Source organism: Somniosus microcephalus, chromosome 23 (genome assembly GCF_052327205.1).
Source record: "Somniosus microcephalus isolate GS21.2 chromosome 23, FLI_Smic_1.0, whole genome shotgun sequence".
Classification (NCBI taxonomy): domain Eukaryota; kingdom Metazoa; phylum Chordata; class Chondrichthyes; order Squaliformes; family Somniosidae; genus Somniosus; species Somniosus microcephalus.
Window position 1 is genome coordinate 5385023 of NC_141009.1, and position 18871 is coordinate 5403893.

General features: G+C 49.7%; 1 protein-coding gene across 1 annotated transcript in view; it reads right to left on the reverse strand.

The window, feature by feature from the left end:
- Positions 1 to 3813: 3813 nt before the first annotated feature.
- Positions 3814 to 18871, reverse strand: part of ptpa (protein phosphatase 2 phosphatase activator) — a 46356-nt gene continuing 31298 nt past the window's right edge. The window contains exons 8-9 of the mRNA XM_085965129.1: positions 18252 to 18359; positions 3814 to 5259 (exon numbers count right to left, since the gene is read on the reverse strand). Of these exons, the coding sequence (XP_085821255.1) occupies positions 5185 to 5259; positions 18252 to 18359 (183 nt within the window). The 3' untranslated portion in view covers positions 3814 to 5184. The remainder of the gene's footprint in view (positions 5260 to 18251; positions 18360 to 18871) is intronic.

Below are 18871 nucleotides of genomic sequence, written 5' to 3' on the forward strand. Positions count from 1 at the left end.
GGTGTGGGGTATATCAGTGTTACAGTGAGGGGTGTGGGGTATATCTGTTACAGTGAGGGATGTGGGGTATATCAGTGTTAGTGAGGGGTGTGGGGTATATCAGTGTTACAGTGAGGGGTGTGGGGTATATCAGTATTACAGTGAGTGATGTGGGGTATATCAGTGTTACAGTGAGGGGTGTGGGGTATATCAGTGTTACAGTGAGGGGTGTGGGGTATATCAGTGTTAGTGAGGGATGTGGGGTATATCAGTGTTAGTGAGGGGTGTGGGGTATATCAGTGTTACAGTGAGGGGTGTGGGGTATATCAGTGTTACAGTGAGTGATGTGGGGTATATCAGTGTTACAGTGAGGGGTGTGGGGTATATCAGTGTTACAGTGAGGGGTGTGGGGTATATCAGTGTTACAGTGAGGGGTGTGGGGTATATCAGTGTTAGTGAGGGGTGTGGGGTATATCAGTGTTAGTGAGGGGTGTGGGGTATATCAGTGTTACAGTGAGGGGTGTGGGGTATATCAGTGTTACAGTGAGGGGTGTGGGGTATATCAGAATGTTACAGGGGTGGGTTAGATTGAAAGCCCTTTAAAGTTAATTCAATCCAGGCCTTTTTTGTTGTCTATTTTACCCCCCCTCCTCCCTTGTTGGGCTGCTATTTCATGGGCACTGTTATTTCATCCAAGTGTCCATTCTTCATGGCAGAGCCTCAACAGTTAATGTCGACAGACTATCCGACTGTGGGGGGCATCACAATCGAACCCAATCCTGCAATTATGTAACACACACACACACACACACTTTCCAGCAAGAGTGAGTGGATACCGATCAGGAGCAGAACTGTCTGGTTTCTCCCCTCCCAAATCCAGGGGTGCCGAGACCATTTGCCACATCCTGCAGCTAACCAGGATTAAATCAGCCAATTTACACAGCCTGGTTCGAATCTGCAGCCTCCTGCTCTGTGGGGCTGAGACTTGCGCTGCTTTAAACCAGTTGGAACCTTTCTTTTAATGCGCTACTAAACTGTGATATTGATTCAAGGTATTAACACACCTACAAGCGACTCAGTCCAAGGCTCACGCAGCCTCCCTCGGACACTCTGTCCTCTCTCTGCAGTTTCCTGGCTCGCGCCTGCCTGATTCTGTGCTGGACTCTGTGATCCAGCGCTCTCTAGTGGTGCTTCATCTAAATGACACCTGCATCCAAGGTTGACTGTTGACTGATGTCAAAATGCTGCTTTTAGAAAGTTGTTACAGAGCCAGTCAAGAAAAACATCAGTTTTACTGTGTAATATTTTGTCGTGATATTGCGTCATAATAATTATTATAAAAGAAGTAGTCTTAATTGCAGTTTTCAGTTCAAGCAAAGCCTGCAGCATTTAATAAGCTTTAGATCAACACACAAAGGGTGGTGGAAATCTGGAACACTCTCCCCCACAAAGCTGTCGAGGCTGGGGGTCAACTGGAAAATTTCAAAACTGAGATTGATAGATTTTTGTTAGGCAAAGGATATGAAGGGTTATGGAACCAAGGTGGATCGATGGAGTTAAGATACAGATCAGACATGATATAATTGAATGGCGGAACAGGTTCGAGGGGCTGAATGGCCTCCTTCTGTTCCTAAGTTCCTTCCTATGTGCTGATTCCTTTTACACTTTAATTCTCCCCCTTCCTCCCCTGAACTTGCCAGATTACACTGGGGTTCGGCTCCATGGGCTCCAACTGCCCACTGGTGTTGTGGCCAAGTGACCATTCTTTAGGAGTGAGAGGCCGGGGGGGGGGGTTCGATGATGTTTAACGATCAGAATATATGGGCCCTCCTGATTTCCCCCACTCCCTCCTTGCCACTGAGTGTCGTGTCCCATCATTTCCCTGGATTGAGATCAATCTTTGCTTTTAAATCATTTTCTCCCTTAATATAATTTGAAAAGGACTTGCATTTCTAACAGTGCCTTTCACGACCTCAGGATGTCCCAAAGCGCTTCACAGCCAATTAAATACTTTTGAAGTGTAATCACTGTTGTAATGTAGGAAACGCGGCAGCCCATTTGCACACAGCAAGCTCCCACAAACAGAAATGTGATAATGACCAGATAATCTGTTTGTGATGTGGGTCGAGGGATAATTATCGGCCAGGACACCGGGGAAGAACTCCCCTGCTCTTCTTCAAAATAGCGGCATAGGATATTTTACATCCGCCTGAGGGCAGGTGGAGCCTCGGTTTAACGTCTCACCCAAAAGACGGCACCTCCGACAGTGCAGCACTCCCTCAGTACTGACCCTCCGACAGTGCGGCACTCCCTCAGTGCGGCACTCCCTCAGTACTGCCCGTCCGACAGTGCAGCGCTCCCTCAGTACTGCCCGTCCGACAGTGCAGCACTCCCTCAGTACTGCCCCTCCGACAGAGCGGTGCTCCCTCAGTACTGCACTGGGAGTGTCAGCCTGGATTACATGCTCAAGTCCCTGGAGTGGGACTTGAACCCACAATCTTCTGACTCGGAGGCGAGAGGGCTACCCACTGAGCCACGGTTGATGTTGCCGTTCTCGTGCTGGCCCCAGAGAGGCAAAGAGTGGAGGCCAAGACGCAACTTTCCTGCCAATCTGCGTAGCCGGGGCAGTGCTTGAAGGCAACTCCTTCATTCTAAAATTCTTACACTTGCATTCAAATCCCTCCATGGCCTGGCCCCTCCCTATCTCTGTAACTTCCTCCAGCCCTACAACCGTCCAAGATCTCTGTGCTTCTCCAATTCTGATCTCTTCCACATCCCTGATTTTAATCACCATTGGCAGCTGTACTTTCAGCTGCCTGGGCCCTAACCTCTGGAATTCCCTCCCTAAACCTCTCCGCCTCTCTCTCCTCTTTTAAGATGCTGCTTAAAACCCAACTCTTTGACCAAGCTTTTGGTCACCTGTCCCCATAGCTCCTTATGTGGCTCGGTGTCAAATTTTGTCTGAGAACCACCTTGGGACATTTTTACTGCGTTAAAGACATTGCAAGCAATGTTCCCGCTAACGTGCTAACCTCAAAGGTCCCACGCAGGCCGCTCACCGGCTTTTACATTGTATATACCGAGCATATGCAGAAATTTAAAGGGACCGTGCGTTAAAAGAAACAGGCCCTGCGGAACAAAGTGCAGCTTACAGGGAACATTGGCTGTAAGTTTTTGTTGTTTGGGCTTGTGGGGCTCATGGCCATGAGGTACTGACATGAGAATGGAGTCTTGCATCCCATCAAGCTGCTAGATTTGAACCAAGGCCTCTTGAGGTGAAGGCCAGTGTCTAACCCATTGACCCATCCAGTCGCCCACTGCATTTTTCCCCCCTTTCCTCTTCTCATGAAAGCATTGACTCTATGCTTGGGTTTGGTTCCACCCATGGGTGGAGCTCATCATCTCCTGCCTTGCTTGGCTCTCCGCAACCTTGCATGGATGTTGGCCTGCTCCACGCAAGTCGCGCCTCAGCCTGCTCACTTGTAGAAGCAGTCACTGGCTAGCATCAAGATCGTAGAATCATACAACACAGGAGGAGACCATCAGTCATACAGCTGCAACAAAGGGGGACTGGATGGTTCAATAGGTTAGACACTGGCCTGGGTCGATTTACCCCTCTCTAACCCAGGGGTGTCAAGGCCAGTTGTACTTGCTCCTGCTCCACTTGGGCCGAGGTGAGCTGTCGTAGCACGGACCAGGGATTGAACCTGGGAGACATTCCTGGCCCACGAGCCACCTAAACCAGCTGAGCTGTAGAAGGACCTTTGTCAATGCAAAATTTCTATCATTGTGTTAGTGCGCTCAAGGTACAGAAAAAAATCTTCACCAAACAGCTTTGGAGAAACCACAGTCCTTTTAATCTTTATTTTTTGTTATATGCAATAACATCACAGGAGTGCGTTTCATCGAGGGGGTTTAGGTGTCATTGATAAAACACTCCAGGCGTTGTCCTCTCAATACTCCTAGGTACAAACGCAAACATAGTGTAAAGGGCTGAGATTATCAGCATCCTTTAAATACTGCATTGCCTAATACTTTGTCTAACGAGATTTATACTTACTGTTTAAATATGAACGGCAGGCAGTGGGATATATCCAACCAAATCAGTAATGGAAAACTTTAGTTACTTCTGTTACCTTAGATCGTTTCATTATTTAAAAGCTGACAAAATCCAGAGAAACTAGTGGGTGCTAAGGGGAAGGAAGAAGGGAGGGGAGGGGAAGAGGGCGGAGTGGGTGATACTATTTTGTTTCAACGTACTGTCCCATTTTTATTGAAAAAAAAATCTATGTTTAGAATGAATTATTTTATTAAAAGCATCAAATCTTTCTCTCAGTAGCAGGGGGACTGGGGAGGGGTGGGAAATGGAGAGGAACCGTGGACCAAATTGGTACTCAGGCAAATATTTAAATTATTTTCTTTTAAAATGAAAAAGCCACTTGTTGGTTTTAATTAGCGCAGATTTCTTTTCCAATGTATTAAAGGCACATTCTCTAGATTTCAACTCTTAGTTTTTTAAACATTCCCGTAGCTCTCTCCCGCACACCGCCCCCCCGCACTGCCGATGGCACGGGTTGAATTCTTAATGCTGCTTTCTGCTCAAGTTGTGATGTAAGCCGGCAGAGCCTTTCGTATGGATTTTAGATTTTAAAAAGACTTAAACTAGGGGCGGGAGCGGCGATCTTTAAACCAATTGTGGGGGATTCTGAACTTCGACGCTGGCTCTTACCTAAAAGTGGGGTTGGGGGTTGGGGCACGATCGCCGCGGGACATAGAAAAGCACGGCAATGTTGTTGGGTCAGCAAGCTGCTTTATCGTGGCATCGGGAGAGGGAGTGGCGGCAATGGCAGAGGACGCGCCGTGACACGTCGGCCCGGGCGCAGTGGGAGTCGAATTCCCGTAGCAGGTCGGCTTGCGTCGCCACGGTGCTGGAGAGGAAAATGAAGAACGTGCCGGCCGGCAAACTGCGGCGGCCGACAGCCGATTCGCTCGACGTCCCATTTGCACCCGTGAAGTGCGAGCCCCGTCAAAAATCCACGCTATTTCACTCCAGAGATACTTCCGAACTTAAAACAAAACCAAAAAAAAAAAAATTGTATTAAAGGAAAAAAATAGTCATGGTTTTTTTTTGGTGGAATTGTTTTTCTTGCAGCCGGTCGGTAGGTCCCAGACTGCCTACGTTTCTGGTGCCCGTTTCCCTTCGGCTCAGGACCCCACGGGGTTGATGGAGAGCAAGCTGCCGAATTTGAAATGCTGGATGACTGGGAATTTCTCGAGGCACTGGAAAGGAAAACAGAGACGCATCAGGGGGAAGATCGAGGAAAACTCTCCCGCGCTACTGGACAGGCTACAAGAGCTGGCCGCCCAACCTCCTCCGGCCCTACAACCCTACAACCCTCCCAGGACACTGCGTTCCTCCTGTGTCTCCCCCCAGTCCCTTTGCTCCACCACTGGCGGCCCTGCCTTTAGCTGTCTAGGCCCTAAGCTCCAGAATTCCCTCCCTAAATCTCTCCACCTTTAAGATGCTCTTCAAAACCTACCTCTTCGACCAAGACTTTGATCAGCTGTCCCAATATCTCCTCTGTAGGCTCGGTGTCAATTTTGTTGCCTGATTACGTTCCTGTGAAGCACCTTGGGACATTTACTACATTAAAAGGCGCTGTATAAATGCAAGTTATTGTTGATCTGTCTATCTTCCAACATCTCTGTCACCTTTCTTCTCTTGCTCATTGACTACTATGGTTACGCCCTCTCTGGTCTGTCTTCTCTTGCTCCCCCAACACACCCTTCCTAAATAACAGAAAATGCTGGAAAAACTCAGCGGGCCAGGCAACATCCGTGGAGAGAGAAATAGAGTCAACGTTTCGGGTCGAAACCCTTTGTCAAGACTGTCTTGAAACGTTGACTCTAATTTCTCTCCACGGATGTTGCCTGGCCTGCTGAGTTTTTCCAGCATTTTCTGTTGTTATTTCGGATTTCCAGCATCTGCAGTATTTTGCTATCATACTCTTCCTTCCGCCTGCATCCTCACCATGTTGGAATCGATACTGCGCCGTCTCCTTCCTCCAGCTCATTCTTACCTGCGCCCTCAGCAAGGTCAAGCCCTCCTCATCCTCCTACACCATACAGGCTTTTAAAATGCACTGCCCGAGAAGCTCCCTGATGCAATACAATTACACCCGACATTACAACAGTGACTACACTTCAAAAGAACTTCATTGGGGCATCCTGAGATAGATAAGGCGGCTGAAAATAGAATACTTGGTTTTGCATTTGGAGGATATAGAATATAAAGGCGAGAGGGTAATACTGAACTTCCCCAAAACCGTAGTTAGATGGCAGGTGGAGTATTGAGCATGGATCTGGGCACCCGATTGAAAGGAAAAAATTCACAGGGCTCTGGGGAAAGAGCAGGGGAGTGGGACTAATTGGAGAGCTCGTTCAAAGAGCCGGCACAGGCATGATGGGCCGAATGGCCTCCTCCTGTGCTATAAGATTCTATTTACCATATAAATGCAAGTCTTTCTACAAAGTTAACTAAGGTGTATAACAAGTGTATTGAGGGATATGTAGAAAGGGCAGGTGAATGGGATTAGAGAGAGATAAAGGGCTTTTATCGCTCGATTGACCAACTGACCCCGTTACTCAGAGACCGTATCCCAGCTTTTTTTCCTCGTGCTGTAGGAGTGAGCCCAACCAGCAGGACGATTCCAGCAGCGTTGCAGCAGGAAGAACGTTACTGTCTCGTAAATCAACTCTGCCTGGGGTTTCATTTTCCAAACCGAGAAAACTTGAGAGGGCAAGAAAAGGTCTTCACTGCAGCAGGAGGGTCGGTAACCAGAGGACACAGACTCAAGATCATTGGCAAAAGAGCCAGAGGGGAGATGAGGAGAATTAAAAAAAAAAAATTTACACAGTGAGTTGTTGTGATCTGGAACGCGCTGCCTGAAAGGGTGGTGGAAGCAGATTCAATAGTAACTTTTAAAAGAGAATTGGATAAATACTTGAAGAGGAAAAATTCTGCAGGGCTCTGGGGAAAAAGCAGGGGAGTGGGACTGATTGGAGAGCTCTTTCAAAGAGCCGGCACAGGCACGATGGGCCGAATGGCCTCCTCCTGTGCTGTGTGATTCTATAGTACTCTTAATGCCAACAGCTTTCTGGGTTTAATCAACAGAAGCATCGAGTACAAGAGTAGAGGAGCAAGGATAAATTTGTACAACCACTGGTTAGGCCCTGTGTGTAATATTAGACATCCCGTTAGAGAAAGGACATTCAAAGCACAGAGAGTGTAGAGGGTAGATTCCCTAGGATGGGTAACTAAAGTTATGAGGACAGACTTGAGATACTGGAGCCATTTCCACTGAAGCAGAGGAGGCTAAGAAGAGATCTAAGTGGGATTTTCTTTAATTATGCAGGGATTTGAAAAGGTGAAAGACTATTTACTCTAGCTGGGGGGAGTCAGCAAGAGGGGTCATCCGATTATTTTCCTACCAACATGAAAAGCCAAATATTTTCAAAGACAAAATGCTAAATATATATATTTTTTAAATATTCATTCTCGGGCTGTGGGCGTCGCTGGCAAGGCCAGCATTTATTGCCCGTCTCTAGTGGCCCTCGAGAAGGTGGTGGTGAGCTGCCTTCTTGAACCGCTGCCGTCCGTGTGGTGAGGGTGCTCCCACAGTGCTGTTCGGGAGGGAATTCCAGGATTTTGACCCAGCGACGATGAAGAAACGGCGATATATTTCCAAGTCAGGATGGTGTGTGACTTGGAGGGGAACTTGGAGGTGGTGGTGTTCCCATGCACCTGCTGCCCTTGTCCTTCTAGGTGGAAGAGGTTGCGGGTTTGGGAGGTGCTGTCGAAGAAACCTTGGCGAGTTGCTGTAGTGCATCTTGTAGATGGTACACACTGCAGCCACGGTGCGCCGGTGGTGGAGGGAGTGAATGTTTAAGGTGGTGGACGGGCTCAAGCGCTGACATTGAACCACTACAGATTACATCGAACTTACAGCACAGAAACAGGCCATTCGGCCCAATTGGTCCGTGCCGGTGTTTATGCTCCACACGAGCCATCTCACCCTCTCAACATTTCCTTCCAGTCCTTTCCCCCTCATGTAATTATCTAGCTTCTCCTTAAATGAAATGATGATGGGGTGTTCTATACTAAATGCAAAATTCTAGGCTGCCTCTAACCAGCAATTCGAAAAGAGAGGCACCTTTTATCAGCCTTTGTAATGTTAATGATCAGGTCACTATCCAGCAGAACAAGCTCCGCCGGTTCAAACAAAACCAGCGCGACTGGAGAATTTTTTTAAAGAATTCGGAGATGGATTTGAAGTGACAATCCAGTGCGTCAGCCGTGGCTCAGTGGGCAGCACTCTCGCCTCGGAGTCAGAAGGTTGTGGGTTCAAGTCCCACTCCAGAGACCGGAGCAAAAAAGTTCAGGCTGACACTCCAGTGCAGTACTGAGGGAGCGCTGCACTGTCAGAGGTACCGTCTTTCGGATGAGAAGTTAAACCGAGGCCCCGTCTGCCCCCTCAGCTACATGTAAAAGATCCCATGGCACAATATCTATGGGGAGTTATCCCAGTTGTGCTGGTCAATATTTATCCCTCAATCAACATCACTAACAGATGATCTGGTCATTATCACATTGCTGTTTGCGGGAGCTTGCTGTGCTCAAATGGCTGCCGCGTTTCCTACATTACAACAGTGCCTGCACTGCAAAAAGTACTTCATTGGCTGTACTGCGCTTTGGGACGTCCTGAGGCAATGTCCCAAGTCCTTTCTTTCTTTTCCTCTCTCTCGGACGCACTGATTATGAGGCAAATTGTTGGAAGCTGCCAAGATCACTGGAACAAAAAGCCACTTTAACTTTTAACTTTTTTCACAAAAAACCTTCAGTGATGTAACCGAGGGGGGTGAGGGCAGGAGTCAGGGAAAGAGCTGGAATGCACAGGGACAGCAGGAGCTGAGAGACGACTAACAATGAACAGTCTTCTAAACTGACGTCACCCAGAGCTCAAAGCACGCAGAGCTGCCCAAAGAAACAAGGAGGATGAGCAGAGTTCAATAAAACGCAATGAAAAAATACTTGCCTTTTAACATGAATTTTGTACTTATTATGAACGCACTGGCAGTATCAAGTCTCCCAGGGCAGGTACAGCCCGGGTTAGGTACAGAGTAAAGCTCTCTCTGCACTGTCCCATCAAACACTCCCAGGGCAGGTACAGCACAGGTTAGGTACAGAGTAAAGCTCTCTCTGCACTGTCCCATCTAACACTCCCAGGGCAGGTACAGCACAGGTTAGATACAGAGTAAAGCTCTCTCTACACTGTCCCATCAAACACTCCCAGGGCAGGTACAGCACGGGTTAGATACAGAGTAAAGCTCCCTCTATACTGTCCCATCAAACACTCCCAGGGCAGGTACAGCATGGGTTAGATACAGAGTAAAGCTCCCTCTACACTGTCCCATCAAACACTCCCAGGGCAGGGACAGCACGGGTTAGATACAGAGTAAGGGAGTCTGGGAGAAAACTTAGAAAGGAATGTCATGGCAACCCAGATGCCTGAGGGAACGTGGACCACCCAGTGTGGTACTAAACCACACCAATAGATCCCAGGTTTAATCCCTGGTCTGTGCTGAGTCAGCAGGGCGACAGTAGGATGCTACAACTGGATCAAGTGGCCCAGGGGGAGAGCGGGCAAACAACCCCACACACCCCGAGATCCAGCCCACAATCGGAATATTGTCAAAACTCATTTAATGGAGGTGTTCAAAATGATGAGGAGTAAATAAGGAGAAACTGGCAGGAGGGTCGGTAACCAGAGGACACAGATTGAAGATAATTGGCAAAAGAACCAGAGGGGAGATGAGGAGAATGTTTTTACGCAGCGAGTTGTTGTGATCTGGAATGCACTGCCTGAAAGGGCGGTGGAAGCAGATTCAATAGTAACTTTCAAAAGGGAATTGGAGAAATACTTGAAGAGGAAAAATTTGCAGGGCTATGGGGAAAGAGCGGGGGAGTGGGACTAATTGGAGAGCTCGTTCAAAGGGCCGGCACGGGCACGATGGGCCGAATGGCCTCCTTCGGTGCTGTAAGATTCGATGTTTGACTCTCGGCCTGCACTGAGTTAGCGGATCTCAGTGGGCAACGACACCAGGCGCCTGCTGTTGGCCTCAGGGCTAGGGGTGCTTGGCCGTGATGCCCCTCACAGTTGAATAGCCGGCTGATGCACACCGGGCTGATGGGCGAAGATCGGCCACTCAAGCGCTTTACCAGAGAGCCCGTGGAACCCATACCCCGGCAAGAGGAGGCCTCAGTCAAAGGAATTTTCCAAGCGTTCTTCTCTTAAAAAATAAGTACAGAAATCACCGATTAAAGCAGCTTGCCCTGCTGCACTGGGAGTGTCGGCCTAGAGTTTGTGCTTGGGTCTCTGGGGTGGGACTTGAACCCACGGCCTTCTGGCTCAGAGGCGAGAGTGCGACCCACGGAGCCACGGCGGACCGTCACCAATTGCACAAAATGCTGCCAGTTGCACGATCAGGAAAGGCTGGGGCTCTTTTCTGCAGGAGAGAGAAGGCTGAGGGGTGACCTGATAGAGGTCTTTAAATGATGAAAGGGTTTGATAGGTTAGACGTAGAGAAGATGTTTCCACTTGTGGGGGAGACCAGGACTAGGGGCCATAAATAGAAGATAGTCACTAATAAATCCAATGGGGAATTCAGGAGAAACTTCTTTACCCAGAGAGTGGCGAGAATGTGGAACTCGCTCCCACACGGAGTGGTTGAGGCGAATAGTATAGATACATTTAAGGGGAAGCTGGATAAACACATGAAGGAGAAAGGAATCGAAGGATAAGCTGAATGGGTGAGATGAAGAGGGGTGGGAGGAGGCTCGTGTGGAGCATAAACACCGGCACGGACCAGTTGGGCCGAATAACTGGCTTCTGTGCTGTAAATTCTGCAAACATATATTAAAAAAAAGTATTTCAGAACTTACAAACATACATGCTGCTCAAATTAAAAAAAAACCTCTAACCCCCCCAGCAGCAACAATTTAAAGTAAGTCTGAATAACATTTGATTGATGCAGGGAGTGGGAATGAACGAGTGCAGCAAGGATTAGACCACACGGGTTCCTGCCTCGCTCTCACCCGCCTGCTTCAGTAACAAGCTGCCTTTTGTGCAGTGTTTAGCCTCGAGAAACATTTAACTCAGCTTCCTCTGGTAGAGGGACGGAGCTCCAGGAAGGAGGCCTGGCCCATGACTGCTGTCTCCAACACTTCCTCCCATGCCAACAGCTTACAGAGACACGCCAGTGTAAAGGAAGGTCAGTCCCGCCCACCCACACTGTTGCCCCGCCCCCCGTTCCAAATCTACACAAATCATCCCGCTACACACCAACCCTGTCCCGCCACACACTGCCCAACCCGTCCCGCCGCCCGACCCCGTCCCGCTATACACCGCCCGACCCGTCCCGCCGCCCGACCCCGTCCGCCGCACACCGCCCGACCCGCCGCACACCGCCCGACCCCCCGCACACCGCCCGACCCCGTCCCACCGCACACCCCCCGACCCCGTCCCGCCACACACCGCCCAACGCTACCCCACTGTCCCTATAAGTACCACCTGTCCCGTGCCACTATGTGCTGTCCTTGGCCGAGAGGGTAGACATTCTGAAGCCCCTTCTCAGCGCCAAGCATTGCCGTTCTGAAACTGGTTGATGGATTGTATTTGGGGTTAGCCCTGGGGATGGTTCTCCCCGGGTTTCTTTTGTGCTCTGGTCAGGGAGGTACCAGGTTTCCACTGTCCCTTTCACACAAGTGGGTGAATCACAGGCACATTCTTGGCCTGTCCCCGCACCCTCGACCGTGGGCATCAGAGTCAGCCTTATAAAAAGGGGACAGCAACAGGGTCATTTCTTAGGAATGAATTGTAGCGTATGTGGATTTCCGAAAATACCGCAAACACATGCTATTCCTTCCCTCAGCACCTAGTAACTCCTGCTGAAACCGTTGTGTATGTGGACATTGGGTGAGAACAGGATCAGTCATGTGATGCCCTCAAATGACCTGGCACCAACCAGGTTCAGACAAAAGATGGTCAGTGGGGCACGGTGCCCGCAGGCGCAGACTCCTGCTGGGGCACAGTACCCGCAGGCGCAGACTCCTGCTGGGGCACGGTGCCGTGGGCACTGCCACCTGTTGAACCGAACCCGGTGAGTGGCAGCATCTAAAGGAAAAGTAAATTGGAGTGGGTGAGGAGAAAGGTAAAGAAAAGCCTGTCCCTTCCCCCTCTCACAAAAGTGCGACACAGGTTAACACACGAAAGGACATCATTACAATGAGGTGTCAGCCATGGCTCAGTGGGTAGCGCCCTCGCCTCTGAGTCAGATAGTCAGGGGTTCAAGCCCCACCCCAAAGACTTGAGCTCGTAAACTAACAGATACTCCCAGTGCAGTGCTGAGGGAGTGTTGCACTGTCAGAGGTGCTGTCTTTCGGAAGAGACGTTAAACCAAGACACGTCGTCTGCGCTCTCAGATGAACGCAAAAGAGCCCATGGCCACTCTTTCGAAGAAGAGCAGGGGTGTTCTCCCCGGTGTCCTGGGCCAATATTTATCACTCAATCAACATCACTAAAAACTGTTTATCAGAACATTATCACATTGTTGTTTGTGAGAGTTTGCTGTGTGCAAATTGGCTGCTGTGTTTAGTAGATTAAAACAGTGACTACACTTCAAAAAGTACTTCACTGGAGTAAAGCGCTTTGAGACGTCCTGAGGTTGTGCAATAGAAATGCAAGTCTTTCTTCCTTTTCTTTAACTGTAATCATGGATTTAAAAAGTTTAAATGTTGTGGCCTGTGGCTACCGATTTCAATGTGTTTCACTGCCAAGTTCAAATTTAGCAGAGCCTGCCCACACACACAGGGCGAGGGCATGCCCTGCACGGAATCACTGTTGCGCACACCAACACCTCCCAGTTTGGAGTGGGCAGCTCCAGACATAACGATCATGGGCCTCAACTCCACTTTCCTGCACAATCCCCATATCCCTTGATTCCCTTAATATTCAAAAATCTATCGATCTCAGCCTTGAATATACTCAACAACTGAGCCTCCACAGCCCTCTGGGGCAGAGAATTCCAAAGATTCACCATCCTCTGAGTGAAGATATTTCTCCTCATCTCAGTCCTAAATGGCCGACCCCTTATTGAGAGACTGTGACCCCTGGTTCTAGACTCCCCAGCCAGGGGAAACATCCTCCCTGCATCTACCCTGTCGAGCCCTGTAAGAATTTTGTATGTTTCAATGAGATCACCTCTCATTCTTCTAAACTCTAGAGAATATAGGCCTAGTCTACTCAATCTCTCCTCATAGGACAATCCCCCCCATCCCAGGAACCAGTCTGGTGAACCTTCGTTGCACTCCCTCTGTGGCAAGTATATCCTTCCTTAGGTGAGGAGACCAAAACTGTACACAATACTCCAGGTGTGGTCTCACCAAGGCCTGATATAATTGCAGTAAGACATCTTTACTCTTATACTCAAATCCTCTTGTAGTAAAGGCCAACATACCATTTGCTTTCCTAATTGTTGCTGTACCTGCATGTTAACTTTCAGTGATTTGTGTACAAGGACACCCAGGTCCCTCTGAACACCGACATTTCCCAATCTCTCACCATTTAAAAAATACTCTGTTTTCCTATTTTTCCTACCAAAGTGGATAACTTCACATTTCTCCACATTATGGGCCAGAAATTCAGGTCGGAGGTTTCCCGCGGGTGCAAGCCCCCCAACCTGCACTTACCTAGCGCGCCGGCCGTTGTGCTGTGGGCCCGCGTGGGATTCCGATCATGGGCCTCATCCAACTGCCGGCGCGCAGTGCTTGCGCATCCCAGGGGCGCAGTTAGTTCGAAGCGTCCCCTGGGATCACGTGGGCCATGGAGAGCCAATGGTAGCAGGGAATCTCTATTCATAGATTTGACAGGAAGAGCTCTCAAATCTATGAAGAGAGATCGGCCCCAAAACCTAACTAAAACTTCAAATAAATTTTTTTTTAAATCACATTTTTAAAATAACTATAAATTACATAAAATAACTTTTAAACAACAATTTAAATTTTTGAAAAAATTAATTACAGTTTTTAACGAGGCTAAAAATAAACTTACCTTTCTTTAAAGTATTTAAAAATAATAAACCTGTGGAAAAAATGTTTTAATTTTACTTAATTCACCACTTACCTTGTTAAAAGCAGGCCTTGCGACTGCTTTTTAAACGCGCAGCTGCTGGAGACTTACCCGCACGGAGAAACCTGGGAAAAAATCGGAAGTTCCAGGCGTACGCGCTGCCTCTCCGGCGCACGCGTTCGACCTGTGAACCCCTTCCTTCAAGGGAACGGAAGTTCCGGTTTCCAGCGCATGCGCAGTGCATGCACGAAACCGGCACTTTCGTTGGCCCTATGCGTGAGTACCCAGCGCGTACTCACCCGTGGGGACCCGAATTTCTGGCCCTATATTCAATTTGCCATGTTCTTGCCCCACTCACTTAGCCTGTCTATATCCTCCTCACAACCTACATTCCCATCCAGCTTTGTATCATCAGCAAACTTGGATATATTACATCTGGTCCCCTCATCCAAATCATTGATGTAGATTGTGAATAGCTGAGGCCCAAGCACTGGTCCTTGTGGTACCCCACTAGTTACAGCCTGCCAACCCGAAAATGACCCGTTTATTCCTACTCTCTGTTTTCTGTCCATTAACCAATCCTCAATCCATGCTAGTATATTACCCCCAATCCCATGAGCCCTAATTTTGTTTAATAACCTCTTGTGTGGCACCTTATCGAATGCCTTCTGAAAATCCAAATACACATCCACTGGTTCCCCCTTATCTATTCTGCTGGTTACAACCTCAAAAAACTCCAACAGATTCATCAAACATGATTTCCCTTTCATAAATCCGTGTTGACTCTGCCCAATCCTATTATTATTTTCTAAGTGCCCTGTTACCACGTCCTTATAATAGATTCTAGCATTTTTCCCTACTACTGATGTCAGGATAACTGGTCTGTAGTTCCCCGTTTTCTCTCTCCCTCCTTTCTTAAATAGTGGGGTTACATTTGCTACCTTCCAATCTGCGGGAACTGTTCTAGAATCTATGGAATTTTGGAAGATGACAACCAATGCATCCACTATCTCTATAGCCACCTCTTTCAAAACCCTCGGATGTAGGCCGTCAGGTCCAGGGGATTTATCGGCTTTCGGTCCCATTAATTTCTCCAGTACAGGAAACTTTCGTTTAACCGGAGGTTAAATGTCCGGAAAGCTCTATCTACCGGCAAAATTCAGGAGCCGTTTCCTATAAGTTTTTTTACTTCTCGTTGCTTTTTTTTTCCCAGTCAGGCTCTGCAAGGTCTAGCTGAAGCTGTTGCTTAGCTACAGAGACGCTTTTAAGCTGCGGCCAACTGTTTTGAAGCTGTTGCTAAGCAACAGGGTTTGTTGATTCACATGGAGCTCAAAAGCTCCGTATGTTTTAACATTAGCGCTGGTTTCTACGGCAGTTTTGATGGTACGGCACCAGCTCGGTCCCGTCAGTGCCGGATACCAAAGTTTCCTGTACTATTTTTTTTTACTAATACTAATTTCTTTCAGTTCCTTATTCTCGCTAGAGCCTTGGTTCTCCACTATTTCTGGGAGGTTTTTTGCATCTTCCATGAAGACAGACCCGGGGGGGGGGGGGGGGATCAAGTACTTTTCCTTTTTAAGGACTGCACAGTGTCTGACACTCCAGAGCAGGTTTTACGACTCTGAATGAATCACTAGAGGGTTTACTGACAAGTTACCGCTCCATAAACCGGCGACTACCAGCTTTATCGGTTTGCTCAGGGAGCGCGGAGGGGCTCAGGCCCTGGGTTGCAGTTCTTGACACCTCAGCTGTTCGCTCAGCTTTACCCGACCCTCCCCGAACCTGTAGGACTCCGTCCCGCGCTCTCTGTCCCGCGGGCTTTAAACCGATACTTTAAGCCACAAGGGACTTTAATGGGCAAAGTGCTGCGTCGAGGATCACATGAAGGAGCAAGAGTTTTATCACACTGCTCCGAGATATCTGCAATTCTGGCCTCTTGGGCATCCCTGAATTTAATCGCTCCATCACTGGTGGTCGTGCTTTCAGCTGCTGAGGCCCTAAGCTCTGAAATTCCCTCCCTAAAACTCTCCGCCTCTCCTCCTCCTTTAAGATGCTCCTTAAAATCTACCTCTTTGACCAAGCTTTTGGTCATCTCACCTAATATCTCCTTATGTGGCTCAGTGTCAAGTTTTGTTTGATAACTACAGGGGAGGGCATCACAGCCGAGCGCAAGCTGCTTAACGCGGGTTCGCTTCAATAGGAGTCACTGGATGCTGATCAGGAGTAGGAACCCCTGCTGGAAACAGTGAAGCTCAATGAAAGACAGACTTCCATTTCCACAGCACCTTTCACCACCTCAGGAGGTGCCAAAGTGCTTTACAGCCAATGAAGGACTTGAAGTGTAGTCACTGTTGTAACGGAGGAAACGCAGCAGCTAATTTGCAGACAGCAAGCTCCCACAAACAGCAATTTGATAACGTGCAGATAATCTGTTTTAGTGATGTTGGTTGAGGGATAAATATTGGCCCAGGACACCGGGGAGAACTCCCGTTCTTCTTCAAAATAGTGCCGTGGGATCCTTTACATCCACCCGAGAGAGCAGACGGGGCCTCGGTTTAACGTCTCATCCGAAAGACAGCGCTCCGACAGTGCAGCACTCCATCAGTACTGCCCCTCCGACAGTGCAGCGCTCCGTCAGTACTGCCCCTCCGACAGTGCAACGCTCCCTCAGTACTGCCCCTCTGACAGTGCAGCACTCCCTCAGTACTGCTCCTCCGACAGTGCGGCGCTCCCTCAGTACTGCCCCTCCGACAGTGCAGCGCGCCCTCAGTGCTGCCCCTCCGACAGTGCGGCGCTCCCTCAGTACTGCCCCTCCGACAGTGCGGCGCTCCCTCAGTACTGCCCCTCCGACAGTGCGGCGCTCCCTCAGTACTGCCCCTCCGACAGTGCAGCGCTCCCTCAGTACTGCCCCTCCGACAGTGCGGCGCTCCCTCAGTACTGCCCCTCCGACAGTACAGTGCTCCCTCAGTACTGCCCCTCCGACAGTGCGGCACTCCCTAGGTACTGCCCCTCCAATAGTGCAGCGCTCCCTCAGTACTGCCCCTCCGACAGTGCAACGCTCCCTCAGTACTGCCCCTCCGACAGTGCGGCGCTCCCTCAGTACTGCCCCTCCGACAGTGCGGCGCTCCCTCAGTACTGCCCCTCCGACAGTGCAGCGCTCCCTCAGTACTGCCCCTCCGACAGTGCGGCGCTCCCTCAGTACTGCCCCTCCGACAGTACAGTGCTCCCTCAGTACAGCCCCTCCGACAGTGCGACACTCCCTAGGTACTGCCCCTCCAATAGTGCAGCGCTCCCTCAGTACTGCCCCTCCGACAGTGCAACGCTCCCTCAGTACTGCCCCTCCGACAGTGCGGCGCTCCCTCAGTACTGCCCCTCCGACAGTGCAGCGCTCCCTCAGTACTGCCCCTCCGACAGTGCGGTGCTCCCTCAGTACTGCCCCTCCGACAGTGCGGCACTCCCTAGGTACTGCCCCTCCGACAGTGCAGCGCTCCCTCAGTACTGCCCCTCCGACAGTGCGGCGCTCCCTCAGTACTGCACTGGGAGTGTCAGCCTAGATTATGTGCTCAGGTCTGTGGAGTGGGGCTTGAACCCACGACCTTCTGACTCAGGAGGCGAGGGTGCTACCCACTGAGCCACGGCTGACAGCGTCCGACAGTCTGTGTCTCTCTCCGCACTATCAATGGCCGTGCCTCTCACTGGGGTATGGTTCCATGAGCGCTAGCATCCCTCCGATACCTCACCAGAATGCCCGTTCTTCGTGTGTGAACCTGGACAGCCAGTCTATTCACAGCCAAGCACAAGCTGGTTAACGCGGGTTCGTAGGAGTCTCTGGATGTTGATCAGGAGTAGGAACCCCTGCCGGAAACAGTGAAGCTAACTGCCGTGCCCCTATTAATGCTGCCAGGGCCAGGATAAGCTAACTCACTTCAACTAGTACTCGTATCGTGTCTTCAACAGACAACTTGTCCCAAGGTACTTCACACAGGAGGAGCTCATGTTGGCTTTAGTACTACACCAGTCACTGCCCTTACCTGCTGGGCCACTGCTGCACTGGTCAGGGTTAACTGCTCTTTAAGTTGCACTCACCTCCGCCTTGTACATTCGAATTAGTCCCTGGTTAACTTTGGACCATGCAGGGACAGCACTGATATTCCACAGCTGGTTGGAGTGCTCTGCAAAGGGGCCAGTCTTCATCTGGAGAAACAAACATGGGGCAGTTAGTGGCGTTACTCACTTGTACACACAAACCTTCATGGCTGTCAGGCAAACCAGGCAATATAGAATTACGTAGAATATTTTTTAAAATTCATTCATGCGATGTGGGCGTCGCTCAGAAACACTCAAGAAGCTCAACATCATCCAGGGCAAAGCAGCTCGCTTGATCGGCAACCCATCCACCACCTTAAACATTCACTCCCTCCACCACTGGCGCACCGTGGCTGCAGTGTGTACCATCTACAAGATGCACTGCAGCAACTCGCCAAGGCTTCTTCGGCAGCACCTCCCAAACCCGTGACCTCTACCACCTAGGACAAGGGTAGCAGGCGCATGGGAACACCACAACCTCCAAGTTCCCCTCCAAGTCAGCACAGAAACAGGTCATTCGGCCCAACCAGTCCACATTGCCGTTTATGCTCCACTCGAGCCTCCTCCCATCCTTCCTCATCCAACTATCGGCATAACCCTCTATTCCCTTCTCCCTCTTA